At 43.0% G+C, this 19,217-nt stretch overlaps 2 protein-coding genes across 2 annotated transcripts; both read left to right on the top strand.

Moving 5' to 3' along the window:
* Positions 1-652: 652 nt before the first annotated feature.
* Positions 653-8,112, top strand: nabp1a (nucleic acid binding protein 1a). Its single transcript, XM_080785738.1, has 6 exons — positions 653-1,917; positions 2,304-2,442; positions 2,985-3,056; positions 5,716-5,800; positions 5,975-6,050; positions 6,763-8,112. Exons 1-6 carry the CDS (start codon positions 1,821-1,823, stop codon positions 6,990-6,992), a joined length of 699 nt encoding a protein of 232 aa, XP_080641864.1. The 5' UTR covers positions 653-1,820; the 3' UTR covers positions 6,993-8,112.
* Positions 8,113-12,376: 4,264 nt separating this feature from the next.
* LOC308330383 (C-X-C chemokine receptor type 1-like) lies at positions 12,377-14,736 on the top strand (the record flags this gene model as incomplete). Its single annotated transcript, XM_080785232.1, has 2 exons — positions 12,377-12,383; positions 13,633-14,736. 2 exons carry the CDS (start codon positions 12,377-12,379, stop codon positions 14,733-14,735), a joined length of 1,110 nt encoding a protein of 369 aa, XP_080641358.1. The 3' UTR covers position 14,736.
* Between the last annotated feature and the right edge of the window lie 4,481 nt (positions 14,737-19,217).

Genomic DNA, 19,217 nt, shown 5'->3' with positions numbered 1-19,217 from the left:
GAAAACAATGAATGTGCCTTTAACAGTCTTTCATATTGAGTTGTGCTTTCATGTGAAATGTACCCATTCTGCAAACTGTTAATAAATACTTCAATCAATCAGATCAATCAATCAGACACAAAATAAATCTTAATCTACTGTGGAATATTGGATTAAATATAATAGTCAGGTAAAAGGACTGCATCATGATGAAAGTAACCTATAAGACACCGTCGTAGTGACATCATTGGCTGCAAATCATGTAAAACATAAGAATGTAATTCATTACAACGTTACAACGGTCTCTCTCTCTCTCTCTCTCTCTCTCTCTCTCTCGCTCTCGCTCTCTCTCTCTCCTCCAATCAGAGGAGAGGGCGACGAGCGTCTGGAACAAACCAACGTTCCATAAACACTTCTCTCCTCTCTCTCCAGCTCACATGTTGCCGTTGAATGCCAACCAAAGACCAACAAGGAGACGTTCTCACGTAATGCCGTAGAGTCCTAACAGTCTAGACACAGGTAGTTTATTTTAAAAAATAAAATAAAAAATAAAATAAGTCCAGTACACACAATAACATCCACCCACACGCCCCTTCAACCATGCGACACAGTGGGCCTGGCCCGTTGCTATAAATGAGACCGGCAGCGCGTATGTATACCGTGGTGGCTTTTCTGGGGGGCATTGTTGAAGCAGGAGGGGAGAATATCACAGCTCGTGCAGATTTATTTAATTTCTATAAAATAATGGGCTTTTCTTTAGCCTGGTAGGAAAAAAATCATAAGAATGGATCGGTCACTGACTTAACACGACATTTTAACAGCGTAAAATATATTAAATGTAAACGACAGTGTGTGGCCATATGACGCCATAGTCATATAGACACAATTTAATAGATCTGCAAACAAAGCAGTTGGCCAGGACGAGAAGGAACAGCTCACAAAAGAAAGAGAGGGAGATTATAGACCGTCTATTCTATTTGCTCAAGAAGCTAACAAAAGAGAAAAGATTGGACTTGATAACATTGACAAGACAACAATATACACAGATGAAGACGTACATATAGCCGCGCTCTAACGTGGTTATTTATAAACTTAACTCATACTGTGTGAAACCACACGAAGTCAGTGGAAGCTGTGCCTTTTTCTTGTGAGAATTAAGCCTAATTTGAGGCATTTATAACCGTTAATAACTGTCAGTGTCATGTCCGATAAAGATCCGAATGTGATATAACACTATTATAGCTAGTAGCTAGCCCTCTTTATCCAGGTTATGTTACTCTTTCTGTAACGGATTAGCCGCCTTGAGAAAACAAAAAACGACAAGCTATATAAAAAGTACCAAACTTGGTGGTTTAAATGCGCTCTCCGCGCGAGGTAACGTTATACACGCAGGAGGAAGTAACATTAAGCCGCGATGGCTAACAGAAAGTTGTTGAGGGAAAACAACAGAAAGCACCAGGCTAACAGCTAATGCTAACAATAATGATAGTTTGACGTTCTTGTCTCGGCTGGAGAGCAGAGAGAGAGAGAGAGGAGGGAGTTCAACTGCATCTCTCCACCTTCCACGTTTCGGCGTCTCGTAATAAAACCGTGAAATAACTCAAGTGTGTAGCGGACTACAAATTAACATTGACACTTGACAAGCATAACTAGCCTAGCGACCGTTAGCTAGCATGCTAGTTCGCTAGATGCCTGAAGCCAGCAGTCACTGGTAGCGAAGCAGCAGGTTTATGTGACAGGGGGCAGGAGAGAGAGAGAGGGGGGTTGGAGGAGGGAAGTTGACGTTTGCCAGCTTTTGGTTTATTCATTTATACACTTTAAACATATATATTGTAACGACGATGTCAAACGCCACAACAAGCGAGGCCCTGTTCTTGATCAAGGACGTGAAGCCCGGATTGAAGAATCTGAACATCGTATTCATCGTTTTGGAAATAGGTGAGTTTTCTATCTCGACATGTCACTCTGCTCTGCATGCCTTTATCTTCACCACCACCTCCTCCTCCTCGTTGTTGGCCGTTTTCTTAAAGGGACAACGTATGTCTATCACGCACGCGCGTGCACCCCCCCCCCCCCCCCACACACACACACACACACAGGCTAAAGCCCCCCCCCCCACACACACACACACACACACACACACAGACACACAGACAGACAGACAGACAGTCATACACACACAGTCACACACACACACACACACACACACACACACACACACACACACACTTATACAAGCCACTTGACATTGTTTCGCTTGAAGACTTGTGGTTCTCTCTAGACTAATCTTGTTGACTTGTGGTTCTCTCTTCTCTTGTCGTCAGGGCGAGTGACTAAAACCAAGGATGGCCATGAGGTGCGTTCCTGCAAAGTGGCGGACAAGAGCGGGAGCATCGCCATCTCCGTTTGGGACGAGCTTGGCAGTCTCATCCAGGCAGGGGACATTATCCGGCTGACAAGAGGGTAGAGAAGGGTGGCGCGCACACACACACACACACACACACACACACACACACACACACACACACACACACACACACACACACACACACACACACACACACACACACAGGCATGCTTTCTGTCATTCACAGGGGCAAGTCCAGCAGTATTCAGATACTACCAGTAAGACGCGCAAATGCGGGAAGCGAACGCAGCTCGTACATATTTGGGTTTTTTAAAGATTTATTTTTAAGTTATTATTTTTTGTTAAGTTATTTTTAAGTTACGTTTTTAACTTATCCATAACCATATAAGGAGTCCCCAAAGCAGCTATACGTCCAAATATGGAGTGTGTTGCATCAATCACAAACAAATCACTCGGCTCCATATATGGTAACAAAGGTGGGACACACACACAGACACACACACACAGAGACAGACATGATCTGCTAGGTCTCATAGTAAGTGCTCACTGCGTTCGCAAAATGCTTGTTTGCACATTCAAATAGTACATGATAACACGAATAACAGGTTTTTGTTGTCCCCCCCCTCCCCCCCAATAGGTATGCGTCCATTTGGAAGGGCTGTCTGACCCTCTACACGGGGAGAGGTGGAGACCTGCAGAAGATAGGCGAGTGAGTAGCCGAGCAACAACAACATGGTCTATTTATATTTGTGGGAAGTCCTTGTGTCCGTTGCCGTTGGGAATCGTGTGTGTGCACACTGCACACAAACTTGCTGTAATGATTGGTTGCACAAACCTTTTCAGCGATGATCCTGAAATATTGATCCATGATGATTGATTGATTGAAGTATTTATGAACAGTCTGCAGAATTACAGTACATTTCATTAAGCACAACTCGATACAAAAACTGTTAACTGTGAGTGGACGACACCATAAGCATTAACACTTGTTGACGGTCCACCGTTTTCAATTCATCATAACATTTAGAGACGGTTTACACTTTGAGAGTGGGATTCACATGTCTTAATGACAGTTGGTAGGGCGTTTCACATTTTTGTGGCATAGGAGTGAAATTAATTTAGTCCCTTGTTTGTGAGGAATCTGGGTTGCACATGGTTTGTTGAACTCCCCCTGGTGTTGTGCGTGTGGACTTCATTAACATTAAGGAAGTATTTAGACAGGTGGTACATGGGTATCTTAGTGGTGTATCGAATCTTGTGGACCAGACCCATTGCAAGATGCTGTACTCTGTCGTCGACCCTAAGCCATTCCAGCCTGTCAAAGTGGGCAGGGGTGAGGTGGGTTCGGGGTGTGAGGCCCAGTAGTAGCCACTGGCCTGACCAGTTTGTTTTGGGAGGTCTGGAGCCTTGTTTTAAGGGCCTTTGAGGTGCTGTGGTACCAGGAGGTGCATGCATAGTCAAAGAAACCTTGTACGAGGGCTCCTGTTAGGGTCTTCAGGGTGTTTTTGTTGACCAGTGAGGAGATCCTGTATAGGAATCTTGTTCTTTGGTTGACTTTTTAATACGTTGGTGGCCATTTTATCACCGGAAAAGATTAGCCTCCAGGATGGCAACCTAGCTAGGTCATTTCATCTTTTCGTGTGATAATATTGTCACCCACTCTAACCAAGAAGCCATCTGCCTTGCTGAGATTACTATTTGATCCAAAAAGAATGCATTCAGTTTTTCCCAGGTGTAAAGATGCTCTCATTATGACCCGACCCAGTGTAGTGTTTACTGTTTATACATACAGTAAGTAATGAAAATGTGTTGTTTTCACTGTTCAAAGCAGCCAAGTTTTTAACCATTAAATGCTAAAGACAAGTATAAAGTGACAGCTAGGTTTCCTTTCAGGGAAAACACATTCAATTTGTAGCACTTTGTGTATACACAGTACACACCCACTTTATTTGGCGCTGCACTGTGGCGACATGGACTAAGGCTTGCGCATGCGGACCCTTTGTCTAAGACAAATTTCTTCCTCTGGAGACTAATAAAGTATATCTCTCTATCTCTACTTATGAATTACTGTGACAGTTTACAGTAATGGTTCAAGGGGAACGAATGGGTCGGGTTCGTGAAAGTCTTGGACAAAAGATGTCATTCCTTGAGAGACATGACTTCAGTGTAACATGACCTGACGACCACAGTGAACATGCAGTAATCGTCATGGCCTGACTGCGTTTCAATTTAGGCTCTGCCTCCAACTTGGAACTATTTTCATCGAGTCGTCTCTGATTAATTTTAGACCATACAATGACAGAGCAATAAGTGAACGAAGTGCCACATGATAATACTCATCGCAGATCCCTCATGACACGATTATGATCAGACAACAGTCAGTTTGAAGTCATGGATGAACTGATTAGACAACAGGTGGTCCACTGTGACCTCACGAAGCACATTTCATTAACCCATCTTGGACTGAGGTCGATTACAAAAAAAAGGCTTCTAAATCCTAACATTTTTCTGAAAACCCTCAAGGTTCAAGGTTAGCTTTATTGTCCCTTGCTGGGAATTGGTTTGCAGCCAACAACATTCAATACAAGACTAAGATTTAAGAACAGGGCACTAGAGACAGAGAATTCATGACATGACTATGTTTCTTTTTTTTTATAACTTAAAATTTTATTGGTTTTCAAGACAAGACAGAAAAAACAATACATATAACACATATATACATATAACATCACAGACGTACAAAAAATAAAAAACAGAAAAATAAAAAATACAACCGGCATCGACATTGCGTTTCAAAATGTTACATACATCTTTCTAGGAATTTACAATTGTCTCTCATTCCCCTATACCCTTAAATATTGTCCATTTATACCATTTGTCCTAACATGACCATGTTTCTATGTCAGTGGTGCTCAACCTTTTTCATGTCAAGGACCCCCAGAATTATCTCTGTTGGGCCACGGACCCCCCATCTCAAAATATGTAGTTCCAGGGACCCCCCAGAAGCAAATATTTTAGTTAAAAATGTTCGCTCTGAAATGTATATATTCAATGATTTGCGCCACATTTTAACGATTTTTCAAAAATAGCAGACCTACAAGCTCCTAGCGCGCCACTCGACTCGGTGGTGTGCTATGAGCTTGTAGATCTGCTATTTTTCAATAGTCTAAAGGGGTTCCCGCCCCAAAATGGGTTAAATTCCATACCGTATGGGCAGACACAGGATTTCAAGTTTTTAAAATGGATGAATCGGGACGTCATCTGAAATATTTTAATACATTTCCTCATTTCCTGTCAAAACAATTATTATTCAATAAATAATTTCTCCCCTATGTCAACGTGCTCCCCCCCCTCCCTTTTCTTCCCAGGTTCTGCATGGTGTATTCAGAAGTGCCAAACTTCAGTGAACCAAACCCAGATCTGCTAAACCAGTCTAATCAGCAAAACAAATCTGTGAGTACCTTCCACTCCTCAAAATAAACTCTCTCTCTCACACACACACACACACACACACACACACACACACACACACACACACACCACACACACACACACACACCCCTAGTTGACAACTAGACTAGTATAGATTATCCTGTGACACTCTTTTCTGTCTTATCTGACCGACAGGGGGGTAATAATAAACCAGACCAGAATCAGAGGGGAAACTCTCCGCCTCAGAATTCAGGTACACCTGCCCCGCCAGGTAAGTTAATTGTTGAGACGAATTGAGTGTACACAATTCAGCTGCTTGGCTATACGGTACTGATTTGACTTGCGTTTTGGGGCAGCAGCTGGTATTAACTGTGAACTTGAAAGTGCTGTGAAATGGTTCTGGGTTTAGTCTCCTTCATGAACATTATAAAAATAAATTGGCCGAAAACACCTATTTTCCATCTAACATGGGATCAGAGTTGGCTTTGTCCGCGGCGTAACCGTCTTTAAATAAATACTTTAAGAAATGCCTATGGGGGAAAAAAGCATTGGGATTTATTTCCTGGGCCACTCGTCGTTCTGAAAGGGGGTGGGACTGCGACGAGTTTCATTAAATAACTGTCTTTAGTTAGAAATAGAGGAGGGAAAATGGAAATGGTAGGGTTTTATTTTTGTTGGTGCCGGTATTTCACTTTGCTACTGATGATTGATTGTAAGCAACAACAAGTATTGCATTGTGTGTTTGAGCTGACAGGCCCTTTTTGATGCCAATCAATCAAGTCATCTCAGGTCATCTAAAGCGGCAGATGCAAAAATAACTAATAACCCATCCGTTACTACATGTGGAGTCAACTCCCGCAATTACCTTCTTCCCATAGTGCGCTGCAACGTAACTAGGATTCTAGTAACATACAGTCAATAATAAAGAGGTAGATCAACTGCAACTCTCGTTGTCCCTTTCCCTCCATATTGCGTCTCCACAGGTAACGGCTCCATGCAGCCATTCGCCAACAACAACAACAACAGCACCCCGTCGTCCGGCGCGCCCCGGGACTCCTCCTCCTCCTCCGCCTTCGGGGGCGTGGGGCGATCCAACGGCCGCTCGCCGGGCAACGGTGCGCCCCCGGTAACGGCCACCGGACCTCCCACCACAGCGACCAAACCCTCGGTTACCATCAGCAACGGCAGGGACCCACGCCGTGCCAAAAGATAAAACTGGGTTTTTTTTGGGGGGGGGAAGGGAGAGAATGAACTTCTCCCATTATTATTATATTCCTCCCTTCCTCTTCGTGTATATAGCCCTCCAGACCTCACTACTACTCTCACAGCCAAGACCGGGCTTTCACCAACAATTAAATAAACCCAATAGGCTCCTAGTATGAGTATCTTTTTTTTATTTTATACAATCTAACCGTTAGTTAAATGTGTCATTTTGTTGAGTATAGTGCTATAGCAGGGCTACCGGGTAGCCACACACAGTGAGTAACTCTGATATATACCCACCGACCTGACACACACACGCTCATGGAACTTTGTTGAAACTGTCCAAATGTTTTCTGGCATTGTCTTTTTATGTCTTATTATGGCCAGCCATCTCCCAGCCCGCTGCAAGCCGCCTTCCTCTCCCAATTTCCCCCACTGCAAATTGTCAGTTCTGTGCCAGTGTTATGCCCAGTTTATACTTGGTTGCACAGCGTGTCGTACACACAGAAAATGGCTGCTCTAAAAGCTCACAACACCTTGCATGGTGTTGTAGATGCAGCCATTTTTCCGGTGGTGTGCAACCAAATAAAAAAGTTACGTTATAAGGTATCACTCCTCCCCAAAACACCCCCATCCCTGTTTTTATTCTCTGAAACTATACACCCTACTTGAACACTTGATGCACTTTTCTTCTCTTAATTTATAGCGGAGAAACGATACAAAACCTTCGCTGTCATTTGATTCAGGAAATACAGTTCTGCTTTTTTTGTTTGTTGTTGTGGGAAAACAAGGCCTTAAAGTAGAGGTGAAGACGAGCTCTTGGACTGAATGCACATGAAGCAGAACTCTTGTTAAAAAAGGGTCTTTCCTCTTTGAACCAAATCGTATCAGAAAGTGACTCTGTGAAAGGAAAGGTGATAGTTTTGAATTTTTAAACAACTGATATGTAGCTTTAGAATTAGGTTCAACGGTTTTCATAGTTTTTTCTTTTTTTTTGTTTGTTCTCCATTTTCTCCCCCCCCCCATTTGCCTTCAGTTGTGAATGATAGCCTTCATGAAGCTGGGACCACTTACTCTATCTACTGGCAAAAAAGGGGTTCACCAAATAAATTTTACAATAATTCTGCCAATGTGGGGTTTTCTGTAGTTTGTTTACTTTGACATGGTGGTCACATTGTATTTTCGAGTCTCAGCAGCTGACTTGAGCCAAAATGGCATACCTTTTTGATGGCACGCCAAAACAAAAGGGATGCAATCAACACTGTTGTCCACAGTTAAAATCTTTGTGGTAAACATATTGGTTCATAATATGGGAAGGTGTTTTTCTGCAGTATTCGGCACAGAGCAAGGGCATACTGTACTTGTGTAGGCGACAGATTCTGGCTCTTCAATGTAGCTGCTCACAACAGCCCTGTGGATATACGTATTGTCCCAGAATAGAGTTCTTCAAGTGGTTTGGGCCTTTTTAGGTGCAACTGCTTTGTAATGTTTTGAAGCACAAGCACCCACACAGAGCTACCATACAGACACTGAACAATAAGTCCTGTGATATTTCATTGCACACTGCCATCTAGTTTAATAAAAGTGAACTACACTAGCATACGTTGTAAGACCTTTTGATGAGCTACAACAACACCCACAGATGATGATGTTTTATTGCATGTGTGACTGCCGATGTTGAATGTGCATTATGTTGCAAATGTACAGTATTAACAGATGTAGAACATAGTTAGTTACAAAGATCCTGACGGAGCGCTAACTCTCCCACAACGGCATATATACTGAATATGGAATAACTACATATTAGTGTAGCTAGCCTATTTGAAAGCATCCATCGAGTGACTGGATTATTTGTTAGATTTGTGGTGCCTGTTGTAAACTCTTAATTGGACCCTCGTCTGGTTCTGACAGACTGGTAGTGTGTGCAGGCTGGGTGGTGTGTGGTTCTGACAGACTGGTAGTGTGTGCAGGCTGGGTGGTGTGTAGTTCTGACAGACTGGTAGTGTGTGCAGGCTGGGTGGTGTGTGGTTCTGACAGACTGGTAGTGTGTGCAGGCTGGGTGGTGTGTGGTTCTGACAGACTGGTAGTGTGTGCAGGCTGGGTGGTGTGTGGTTCTGACAGACCGGTAGTGTGTGTGTGCTGGGTGGTGTGTGGTTCTGACAGACCGGTAGTGTGTGCCGGCTGGTGTGTGGTTCTGACAGAACCAGGCTGGGTGATGTGTGTGGTTAATCCAGTTGAAATATTCCTTCGGTACGACGACTGACTGCGGCGGCGGGCCCGGGAGAACTAATAACGAGACACGAGACAGTATCACGCTAAAGGTTCACCAAGGTTTATTATTACACAAACGGGAAACATATATAGTGCTGGATCATAATGACGTGATAAAATAACATGCCTATACTGCAGCAAGGCTGACCTTGAGTTGAGATGTGTCTCGTAGCCTATCTATAAAGTATGCTTACAGTACAGGCAGTACAGTACAGTACACAATACATATCAAGTACACAGACATGGGCAACTCACGATTCTAACAGTCCCCATTTTGAAACTCTTGCAGACGGCCCATAGAACCCACATTGGCCCATACCCCTTCCTTCCTTGTTGCACCATGACGTTATGGCTGGATGTGTATATGAACATGTTGCCTTATTTCTGACCACGCTGTTACCTCACTGTAGTGTATCCACTGCTGTGGCTCAGGGGGTAGAGCAGGTCGTCCAATGATCCCTGGGTCGGCGGTTCGAATCCCGGCTCCTCCTCCTGTCCTACATGTCGAAGTGTCCTTGGGCAAGACACTGAACCCTACACTGCCTCCAATGAGTCGGTTGGTGTGAGCAGTCGGTGTGTGAATGTGGGAAGTGAGGACGCTGGCGTCGACTGTTCGCCGCTTCACCTCCCAATGTATGAATGAATGAACCGTTGTGAAGCATTTTGAGCACTTGGAAAAGCGCTATAAAAATGCAATTCATTATTATCCATGATATGGGCAGATGCAGTTCTACTGTACCCAGTACGGTCTGATGTTCCCATACATAACACAACAATTGGACCAAGTAATGTACTACTAACGCATACATCAAAATGGCATGATGTATTAATTTCATAGTTTATACATATTAATGACTTACTGTAAGCCCTATACTTGCCCAAATGTCTTCGCTGAAAATAGTGGATTATCACCATAAGCACCTAAACTTGAAAAACAGACCCTGAAATAAATTAACTAGCCCATTTAGGCCTGGGAACGATTCTACAAATTTATTCAAAATTCAGATTTTCTGAAAAACAGTTTTTTTATGTAAGAGGCCGCTGAACCCCATCTCTAAAAATATGTTGTTCAATGGACCCCCCAGAAGCAAAGATTTGAGTCAGGGGTAGAGTGGCTGGATGGGAACCGCAAGGTTGCCAGTTCGAACCCTGTGGGCTCCCCCAGAGTTGGTGTCGAAGTGTCCTTGAGCCAAGACTCTGAACCCCTAATTGCTCCTGATGTGCTGGTTGGTGCCTTGCATGGTTTCTGCCGCCATCGGTGTGAATGTGTGTGTGAATGGGTGAATGTAATGCACAATCTATGTAAAGGTGTATGAATGTGTGTGTGAATGGGTGAATGTAATGCACAATCTATGTAAAGGTGTATGAATGTGTGAATGTAATGCACAATCTATGTAAAGGTGTATGAATGTGTGTGTGAATGGGTGAATGTAAAGCACAATCTATGTAAAGGTGTGTGAATGGGTGAATGTAATGCACAATCTATGTAAAGCGCCTTGGATAAAGGCACTATATAAATGCACCATTTACAATTTTTACTAATCAACAGATACAGTAATAGCACTGCAACAGTTCATTCAGAAAAAACTGGAGTCAAAACTACAATTTCCCTCAAATCACATGATTCTCAATCACAACAGCTAATTGTTTATGAGTCCCTTCCCAGTAAACCTCTCATATAAACCCTTTTCATGTGCCTACCATGCTTGTGACATTGGAAGGAAGTGTGATGGTGGAGAGACTCGTGGTGGCAAACAGAGATGCAAGTCATCGTGACCAAAGAACTTCCTCTAAAATAATTTATTTTCTCTTTTTTACTATTTTTTGACTTCATATTCACGAGATCAGTAGCATAATATAGAGAAGTGCGTCCACATTGATTAGGCTGTATAGGCCCACTGCTGACTGTTTGTTGAATTCCCGTTCTGACTGTTTTGATCACAATGAAACGATGATAAAAAAAAGTCTTATGTGATGTGGAAGACACATCCTAGAAAATGGGCAGCAGGCAGAAAGAGGATCTTTTGATGTGGCTGAATGTATTTCTTTTATTATAGTTTTGATCAGTTTCTCTTCCAGTTTTTGGTGAGGCATAACAAACAGTAATCCCATGACAGAAGCAATATGTGGCTCAGGGTAACTTTCACTTGGAAATATACTGCTTTGTTTTCTTCAGACGGAAACATAGTGGTTGGATTGGCTGTTTTTTTCTTCCAATCCTGACCATAATAATAACAATCGACTGAACCAGAAATACTCATTTTTGCGTATTCTCAAAATGTTCATATACTACTCGGTGACCGTTTTTCCAACTCACTTAAGATATCCGTTAAACGTAATTATTAGGTGTTCGATCTGCAGGGAATTGTTTAAGAGAAGAAGAAAAAAATACGTTAAAAACCTAAACAAATTAAGTTTAAACTCTATTCATACATAGTTGACCGGTGGTACCCCAGGGCTCTATACTAGGCCAGCTTCCTTCTACATCTGCATTATGTTGGTTGTTTATTTCAATTTTCGCCTCATGTTTGCCCCCAGAATATAGGGGACCTCATGGTTCATGTGGTTAAAGCAGTGGTTCCCAAACTTTTTCATGTCAAGGACCCCCAAATTGACACCAATTATCCCGCGGACCCCCATTTAAAGACATGCCAGGGACCCCCATAAGAGAAGGTTTTTACTGTTCTAGCAGTGATTCTCAACCAGTTTCATTTCAAGGACCCCCCAGTTTGACATGCATATTAGTCTACGGACCCCCATTTAATGGCATTTCTATCTCTGGGAACCCAATTTATTTTGTAAAATCAATGTTAATTTAACTCTGAGAGTGTACAAATGGAACCAAATGGAACCATTTATACACTCCCAGAGTAACAGACCTATAAGGGTCCCGTCCATTTCGTTACAAACTATCATTTAGCTGGTCGACCCCCTGGAACTCCCTCAAGGACCCCTGGGGGTCCCCGGACCCCACTTTGGGAACCACTGGGTTCAAGTGTGTGTATATTATGCAAATGTGGAAATCTGTCTGGTGTCAGGAGGGGTGTGTATACTGTAGTGTACTGTACGTGTGGTTGTTCCCTGTCCGTCTGCTTGTGACAGACACACACAGAGGACTCCACAATGACGGGTGAGGATTTTTAATTCTTCACTTTTCATAAGACTATGAATTATTACTATTGTTATTTTCATGAGAGAGTATCTTTATATCTTGATCATGTACTGTAAATATACACAGTATAGTTTTGCACAATAATGCAATTTCTTCAACTGTGCTGTTTTATTATTTATTAGTCAATTATATGTTTCTATCTATTTATTTATCTCGAAATATGTTTTATGATTATGATAATTGTTTATAAGTTTCTAAAAGAAAAAAAAAAAGAAAAAAAAACATTAAGGTCTTAGGAATTATATCAGAAATCTAAATATTTAAAGAAAATAACTAATAACTATCGTCTCATGGAACAGGGTTTTCATTTAAATAATATTTCAAAGAATACCGCTCATTTTCAACATTTTACTGTGTCATTAATCAATATACCTTAAGAGTTGTGTGGAAATAAATGAGCTTGTAGATCTGCTATTTTTCAATAGCTATAAAGTCTAACATAATGCTTAGTTAAAACACCAAAAGGGCTTCCCGTTCGCGTCCTGAATGGGGAACAAAAATCTGTAACATTATGAAGTATATCTTTGTGATGTCACTGAGATGTACTTCATAATGTTAGCTGCAGCACAGTCGGAAAACCAGTGAGTTGATCAAAAAGAAAATCAATTTTCGGGTAACTGCATCATCTACTCCTCGCTCAAATGTTTTCAAAAACATTTTTGAGAGCATTGTTTAGCTGTAAATGACATTGTGTGTGTGTTTACATAATTATCGTGTCATGTTGAAAACAGCAGTAAATCAGCGGGGCACAGCAGGTCCGAGCCTCGATCAGGTTATTGATTAGCCATCGGTCTGTTAGAGAGCGGAGGTTATTGATTAATGATTAGGCATCGGAATTTGGCGATTGACCAATCGGAATCAAGCGAGAATTCAACCAAAAGTTGTGTAATAATTGTATTTACGACGTAACATTTTAACCCATTCTAGACGGGAACCCGTTTTGGTGTTTTAACTAAGCATTATGTTATACTTTAGCTATTGAAAAATAGCAGATCTACAAGCTCGTAGCGTGCCACCGAGTGTCGCGCTACGAGCTTGTATAGGTCTGCTATTTTTGAAAAATCGTAAAAATGCGGCACAAATCTTTGAATATATATTCTTTCAGAGCAAACCAAATGTAAAATCGGGTCTGTTTATTGACATTTTGCGAAGAGTTGAATAATGCTTTTCACTAAAACAAATTACTGTTTTTTCCTCTCCTTTTCAGACCTCAACACATCAGACTTCCTCATCTATGACTTCGGCAGCCTCTACTACGACCTCAACATCACCTACGACGGCAACGCCACCTTCCTGCCGGACGTCACCACGGCGCCCTGCGACGCCACGTCCGTCTCCGACGCCGTCATGGCCGCCCTCTGCGTCTTCTACGTCCTCGTCTTCCTGCTCGCCGTCCCCGGGAACCTGGCGGTGGCGCTGGTCCTCGGCCTCACGGAGTACGCCCTGTCCTCCTCCGACCTGTACCTCCTCCACCTGGCCGTGGCCGACCTCCTCCTGGCCGCCACGCTGCCCCTCTGGGCCGCGTCCGTCAGTCCGCTGGGCTGGGTGTTCGGAGACGCCGCGTGCAAGGCGGCCAGCGTCCTGCAGGAGCTCAGCTTCTACGCCAGCATCCTGTTCCTGGCGTGCATCAGCGTGGACCGCTACCTGGTGATCGTGCGGGGTGTGGCGGCACGCCGCGCCAGCCGGCGCCACGCCAGCACGGCGGCGTGCGTCTCGGTGTGGCTCGGCGGCGGGCTGCTGTCGCTGCCGGCGGGACTCTTCAACTCCGCCTTCGTCCCCCGCGGCGGCGCTCGGCACGCCGTCTGCGCCGACCTCTTCGACCCGGGCAGCGCCGCCGCGTGGCGGCTGGCCACCCGGGGGCTGCGCCACACGCTGGGCTTCGTCCTGCCGCTGGCCGTCATGGCGGCCTGCTACGGCGTGACCGTCCGGCGCCTCCTGCGCACGCGCGACGGCTTCCAGCGGCAGCGCGCCATGCGGGTGGTGGTGGCGGTGGTGGTGGCCTTCCTCCTCTGCTGGACGCCGTACCACCTGGCGGTGATGGCGGACACCTTCCTGCGGGCCCGGGTGGTGGCGTTCGGCTGCGCGGCGCGGGGCGGCGTGGACCGGGCCATGTTGGCCACGCAGAGCCTGGGCCTTCTGCACAGCGCCGTTAACCCCGTGCTCTACGCCTTCGTGGGGAAGAAGTTCCGCCGGAGGTTGGTCCAGACGCTGAGGAAGACCGGGGTGATGAAGAGAGCCTCGGCCTCCTCCGCCAGCAGGGCCAACAGGTCCTCCATCATGTCCTCAGAGATCACACTCACCGTTATGTGAGAGGCACACACAGGTGTGTGTGTGTGTGTGTGTGTGTGTGTGTGTGTGTCAGTTTTTATGGTCAAATTCCTTCATAGGGTGAAAACAACACAGCGTAACCATTGGAATTGCATTGGGGAACCAACGTGTTGTTACATGTTATGGGTTCATGTCATCATAGCGTGACATATGGCGAAGTGTTGTAATGCAGGTCATTGCAACAAACCACCGACGCTGAGAAGAATGAAAATGGGACCGCCGAATATTCTAAACTTTGCCAATAATCATATTCTTTGAGACACACATCCGAGTTTTGTGCGGTGTCAAAACAAGGAATTATGTGACGTTTTGATCCCCTTCCCATATTCGCATACATACTAGGACATGACATGATATGATATGATATGATATGATAGTACTTTATTGTCAGTTCACACTGAAATGTGTCTTGCGACACAGCAGCCAAGTATGCAGAACACACATACACACATTTGACACAAAGAACAAGACAATTTACATACATAAAGACATGAAGACAAGAGCAATATCCACCGCTTAGATTACCCTGTGGCTACTACAACTCCTGATTAAGCCTCAAGGTCGACTGGTGGACAAAGGACCTCTTTAGTCTGACCTTATTGTATGCTGGTACACCATATCTCCTTCCTGAAGGCAGCAACCTATATTCTCCATACAACACATGCTTAGTATTAGAGGTGATATTCCTCGCTAACCTTATAGGATGCTGTTATCATATGGTGGATGTACAACGTTTCTGAAGTTGTTGTCCAACAATCTTTGAACAAATGTTCAGTTCTTGCAGCAGTTGTGACTTGACGTGACATGACGTATGTGTAGTCATACTGTAAGTAGGCCTATAGACACACACCACACACATAGAGATCGACTAGTATACAATCAAATAAATCTGTATACAAGATCATTTCAGATTTCAGAGAGGGGGGGAAATACTAAATGAACTGTTAACGGCATTAAATAAATTGCGGGGGCAAGTTGGTAAAGTGGCAAGCAGTCTCGTATTCCTGTGAGTTATAGGTATAGCAATTGAAAATGTGCATTAACAGTTAAGGGGCTATTTTTGCCCCTTAAATTGCCTGGATCCAATTAACTAAACTGTCCAATAATCCAATAATCTTGATCTGACATGCAGTGAACCCCAAAGCGTGATTAAAAACTACGCAATTAACCCATTTTGGACTGAGTTTGATTTTAAAAAGGCTTCTAAATCCTAGCATCTTTCTGAAAAAACCCATGTTTCTATATGTCAGTTGGTGCTCAACCTTTTTCATATCAAGGACCCCCAGAATTATCTCTATTGGGCCACGGACCCCCATCTGAAAATATGTAGTTCCAGGGACCCCCCCCCCCAGAAGCAAATAGTTTAGTTAAAAATGTTCGCTCTGAAATATATATTCAATGATTTGCGCCACATTTTAACGATAAAAAGAAATAGCAGACCTGTAGATCTGCTATTTTTCAATAGCTAAAGTATAACATAATGCTTGAAACACAAACAGGGGAGCTTAATATGTATAGCAGTTCCTAGAATGATTCATACAAATATTGTTGCTAATGTTTTTTTTTAATATTTATACACCTTTTGTTCATTTCAGTAATCTATATAACTTTTACATTCATCTAATAATTGTTGTGTTTATTGAGCAAATTTCAAGAAATGCAAACAGTAGCCTACCATTCATACAATTGTGACTCATCATAGCGTCATATGTTTATTATAGAATATAAAGACATTTTGTTATAAAATCATACGTTGTATTCACCTGGGAGATTTGGTTGGAAATATGTTTCTATTGTTCAGACCTGTTCGTTCTCAGCCCACACCAGAGTACGTCCCTGTGGGCAGAAATATCCCATTTAGGCCATTTAGTCTTCTGAAAGAATATATATTCAAAGGTTTGTGCCGCATTTTCACGATTTTTCAAAAAATAGCAGACCTACAAGCTCATAGCGCGCCACTCGGTGGCGCGCTATGAGCTTGTAGATCTGCTATTTTATTTTATTTTATTTATAGTATAACATAATGCTTAGTTAAAACACCAAAAGGGGTTCCCGGCCAGAATGTGATATATAGAACAGTGGTATCCAAGCAACTGCATGTTCATTACCGAATATAAAATGAAATTCTAGAATAACTGTTATATTTATAGATTAAAAAAAAGATGTCTTTATAAACAACAGTTGTTTATTTCCAAGACTGCTTTATACTTTCTGCTTTAAAGTGGATAAGGCCAAACGGCCAATAAAAAACGGATTGATTTTTGTATTAAACTTATTATTAATCAGTCCAGACTCAAATCATTGAAGTGTCTTTGGTAATCTTGGTAATCTTGGTAATATAGCTGAAGTATATAACATAATGCTTAGTTAAAACACCAAAAGGGGTTCCCGGCCAGAATGGGTTGTTAATCATCAAATCCGACCGATATGTCTATACTGATGACATCAGGGATCTCCATTTCTGGACTGACTGATACAGCTCATGATCATATTATATGAGCAGACACAGGCAGACAGACCGGTCCGGTGCCATTGGGTCTGGGCAGAGCCACTGGGTTTAGGACGACGGGTAAAACAAGTATTGCAGAGCCGGGGTGGGCGGGTGGGGCATGTGGCTTTAATCCTAATTTGCATCCCAACTTTGCTGAGTATATACTAGGCCGGTAGGCCTACTGGTCTAGTAGTCTAAAAAGAGCAATTTGTATGGTTATCAAATAGAGTAGAGAAACCTGATCTGAATATTATTATTATGGTGTTCAGATGATCCATCTTGAGTGAGATATATGGTTATGCTATCTATTGCCTGTCTACATCTCTGTTTCTCTTGACTGTATACTGTCAAAGAAAACACACACACACACACACACACACAAGTTCTAGTTGACCCGGGGATCCATTTCCAAGCCCCTTGATCCTGTTTCCAAATGTCTTCACCTAAAGACAAGCTCACAACCCTCACAACACATCCCTATTTACACCAAAATGTCCTCCCAGAATAGGATAGGTTTGTGTGTAGTGTACTGCATGTATATTATTCTTCTTTGATAGTCTCGCATCTGCAGGCCGTTTGGGTGCAAGCAGTCGTTGAGACACTTTCTCCTGCCCTTTTTAATAGGGCCCTTAGGGGGGACTTCTATCAAATACATTTAGAAAGACAGGAATTGATTATTGATAAGCTAGTAAGAGGTTATCATGTCAAGGACTGTCTGTTCCCCAGTTTAATATGTGTTGTCAGTGGAACCTAATATTTGGTGCCAGGGAACCTCTGAAGAGAACATTGTGTTGTGTAAAATATGTGGACATTATTATTAACCCATTCTTATCGGGAACCCATTTTGGTGTTGGCATCATGTTATGCTTTAGCTATTGAAAAATAGCAGATCTACAAGCTCATAGCGCGCCACCGAGTGGCGCGCTATGAGCTTGTAGGTCTGCTATTTTTTGAAAAATCGAAGAACGACTGACATTTTTAGAATCTGATCTCAGGTCAGAATGGGTTAATCAGACCAGTGTGTGTCCAGTGGAAACCTCGTATGAATCTGATCTCAGGTCAGAATGGGTTAATGCCTGCAGGCTGCCGTTCCAACCGCTCTAAAGCAACTTATAGCTATTGCCTTTTTCTACTGCATTCTATTTACTGATGTAATGTATTTTTATATGATCATTAATGCTCTTTTTATTCTGTACAGTATGTATGTTTTGCACTGGAGCTGTTGGACAAGATAATTAAAGTATCTATCTATCTATCTATCTATCTATCTATCTATCTATCTATCTATCTATCTATCTATCTATCTATCTATCTATCTATCTATCTATCTATCTTATTATTTTTTTAAATAATAAAAATATATAATTTCAACATTATTCAGTCTTTCAGAAGCTTGCAATGGGTTGTGAACGAACGTATAGATAAATATTTTTGCTGAAGACCCCTGGAAAGTGTAAAACCTTCAAAGACCACTGGGGGGTCCCAGGACCCCACTTTGAGAACCCCATGTCAAGTAGGAGGTCCCCCCCCCATTCCCCTCCCCCCTCCCATGACGTTTCAATGATCACACTGATGGATCAATCAACTTTGCATCTTGTCAGCTGGGCTTGTCCCCCACTTGTTGTCAAGAAGAAAAGCGCCACCTCCACGGTTTGGTTATGGCGACTGAAATGTAGGTAGGTGCTGTTTTAATTATGAAATCAAAACAACACTACTAGTCTCTTTATGGGGTCCATAATATTAATATGGAACACTTGATGTTTGTCCAAAGACCGATCAGGTCGTCAGTCAGTAGCCTAAGGCACGTACGGGGCTGATAGGTGTTAGTAATCACAGGCTATTGTGAAGGATAGCTTGAAAAACGAATATTGTGGATGTCCCGCGTACGTCTTCCATGTTCCATGTTGCGGCTCAAGATTAGTTTCGCACAAGATTAGTGCACAAGATTAGTTTTGCACTAGACATGCACTGTA

This window comes from Protomyctophum bolini, assembly GCF_963924005.1.
Source record: "Protomyctophum bolini genome assembly, chromosome: 16".
NCBI classification, from domain to species: domain Eukaryota; kingdom Metazoa; phylum Chordata; class Actinopteri; order Myctophiformes; family Myctophidae; genus Protomyctophum; species Protomyctophum bolini.
This window is presented reverse-complemented; position numbering and strand designations above follow the sequence as displayed.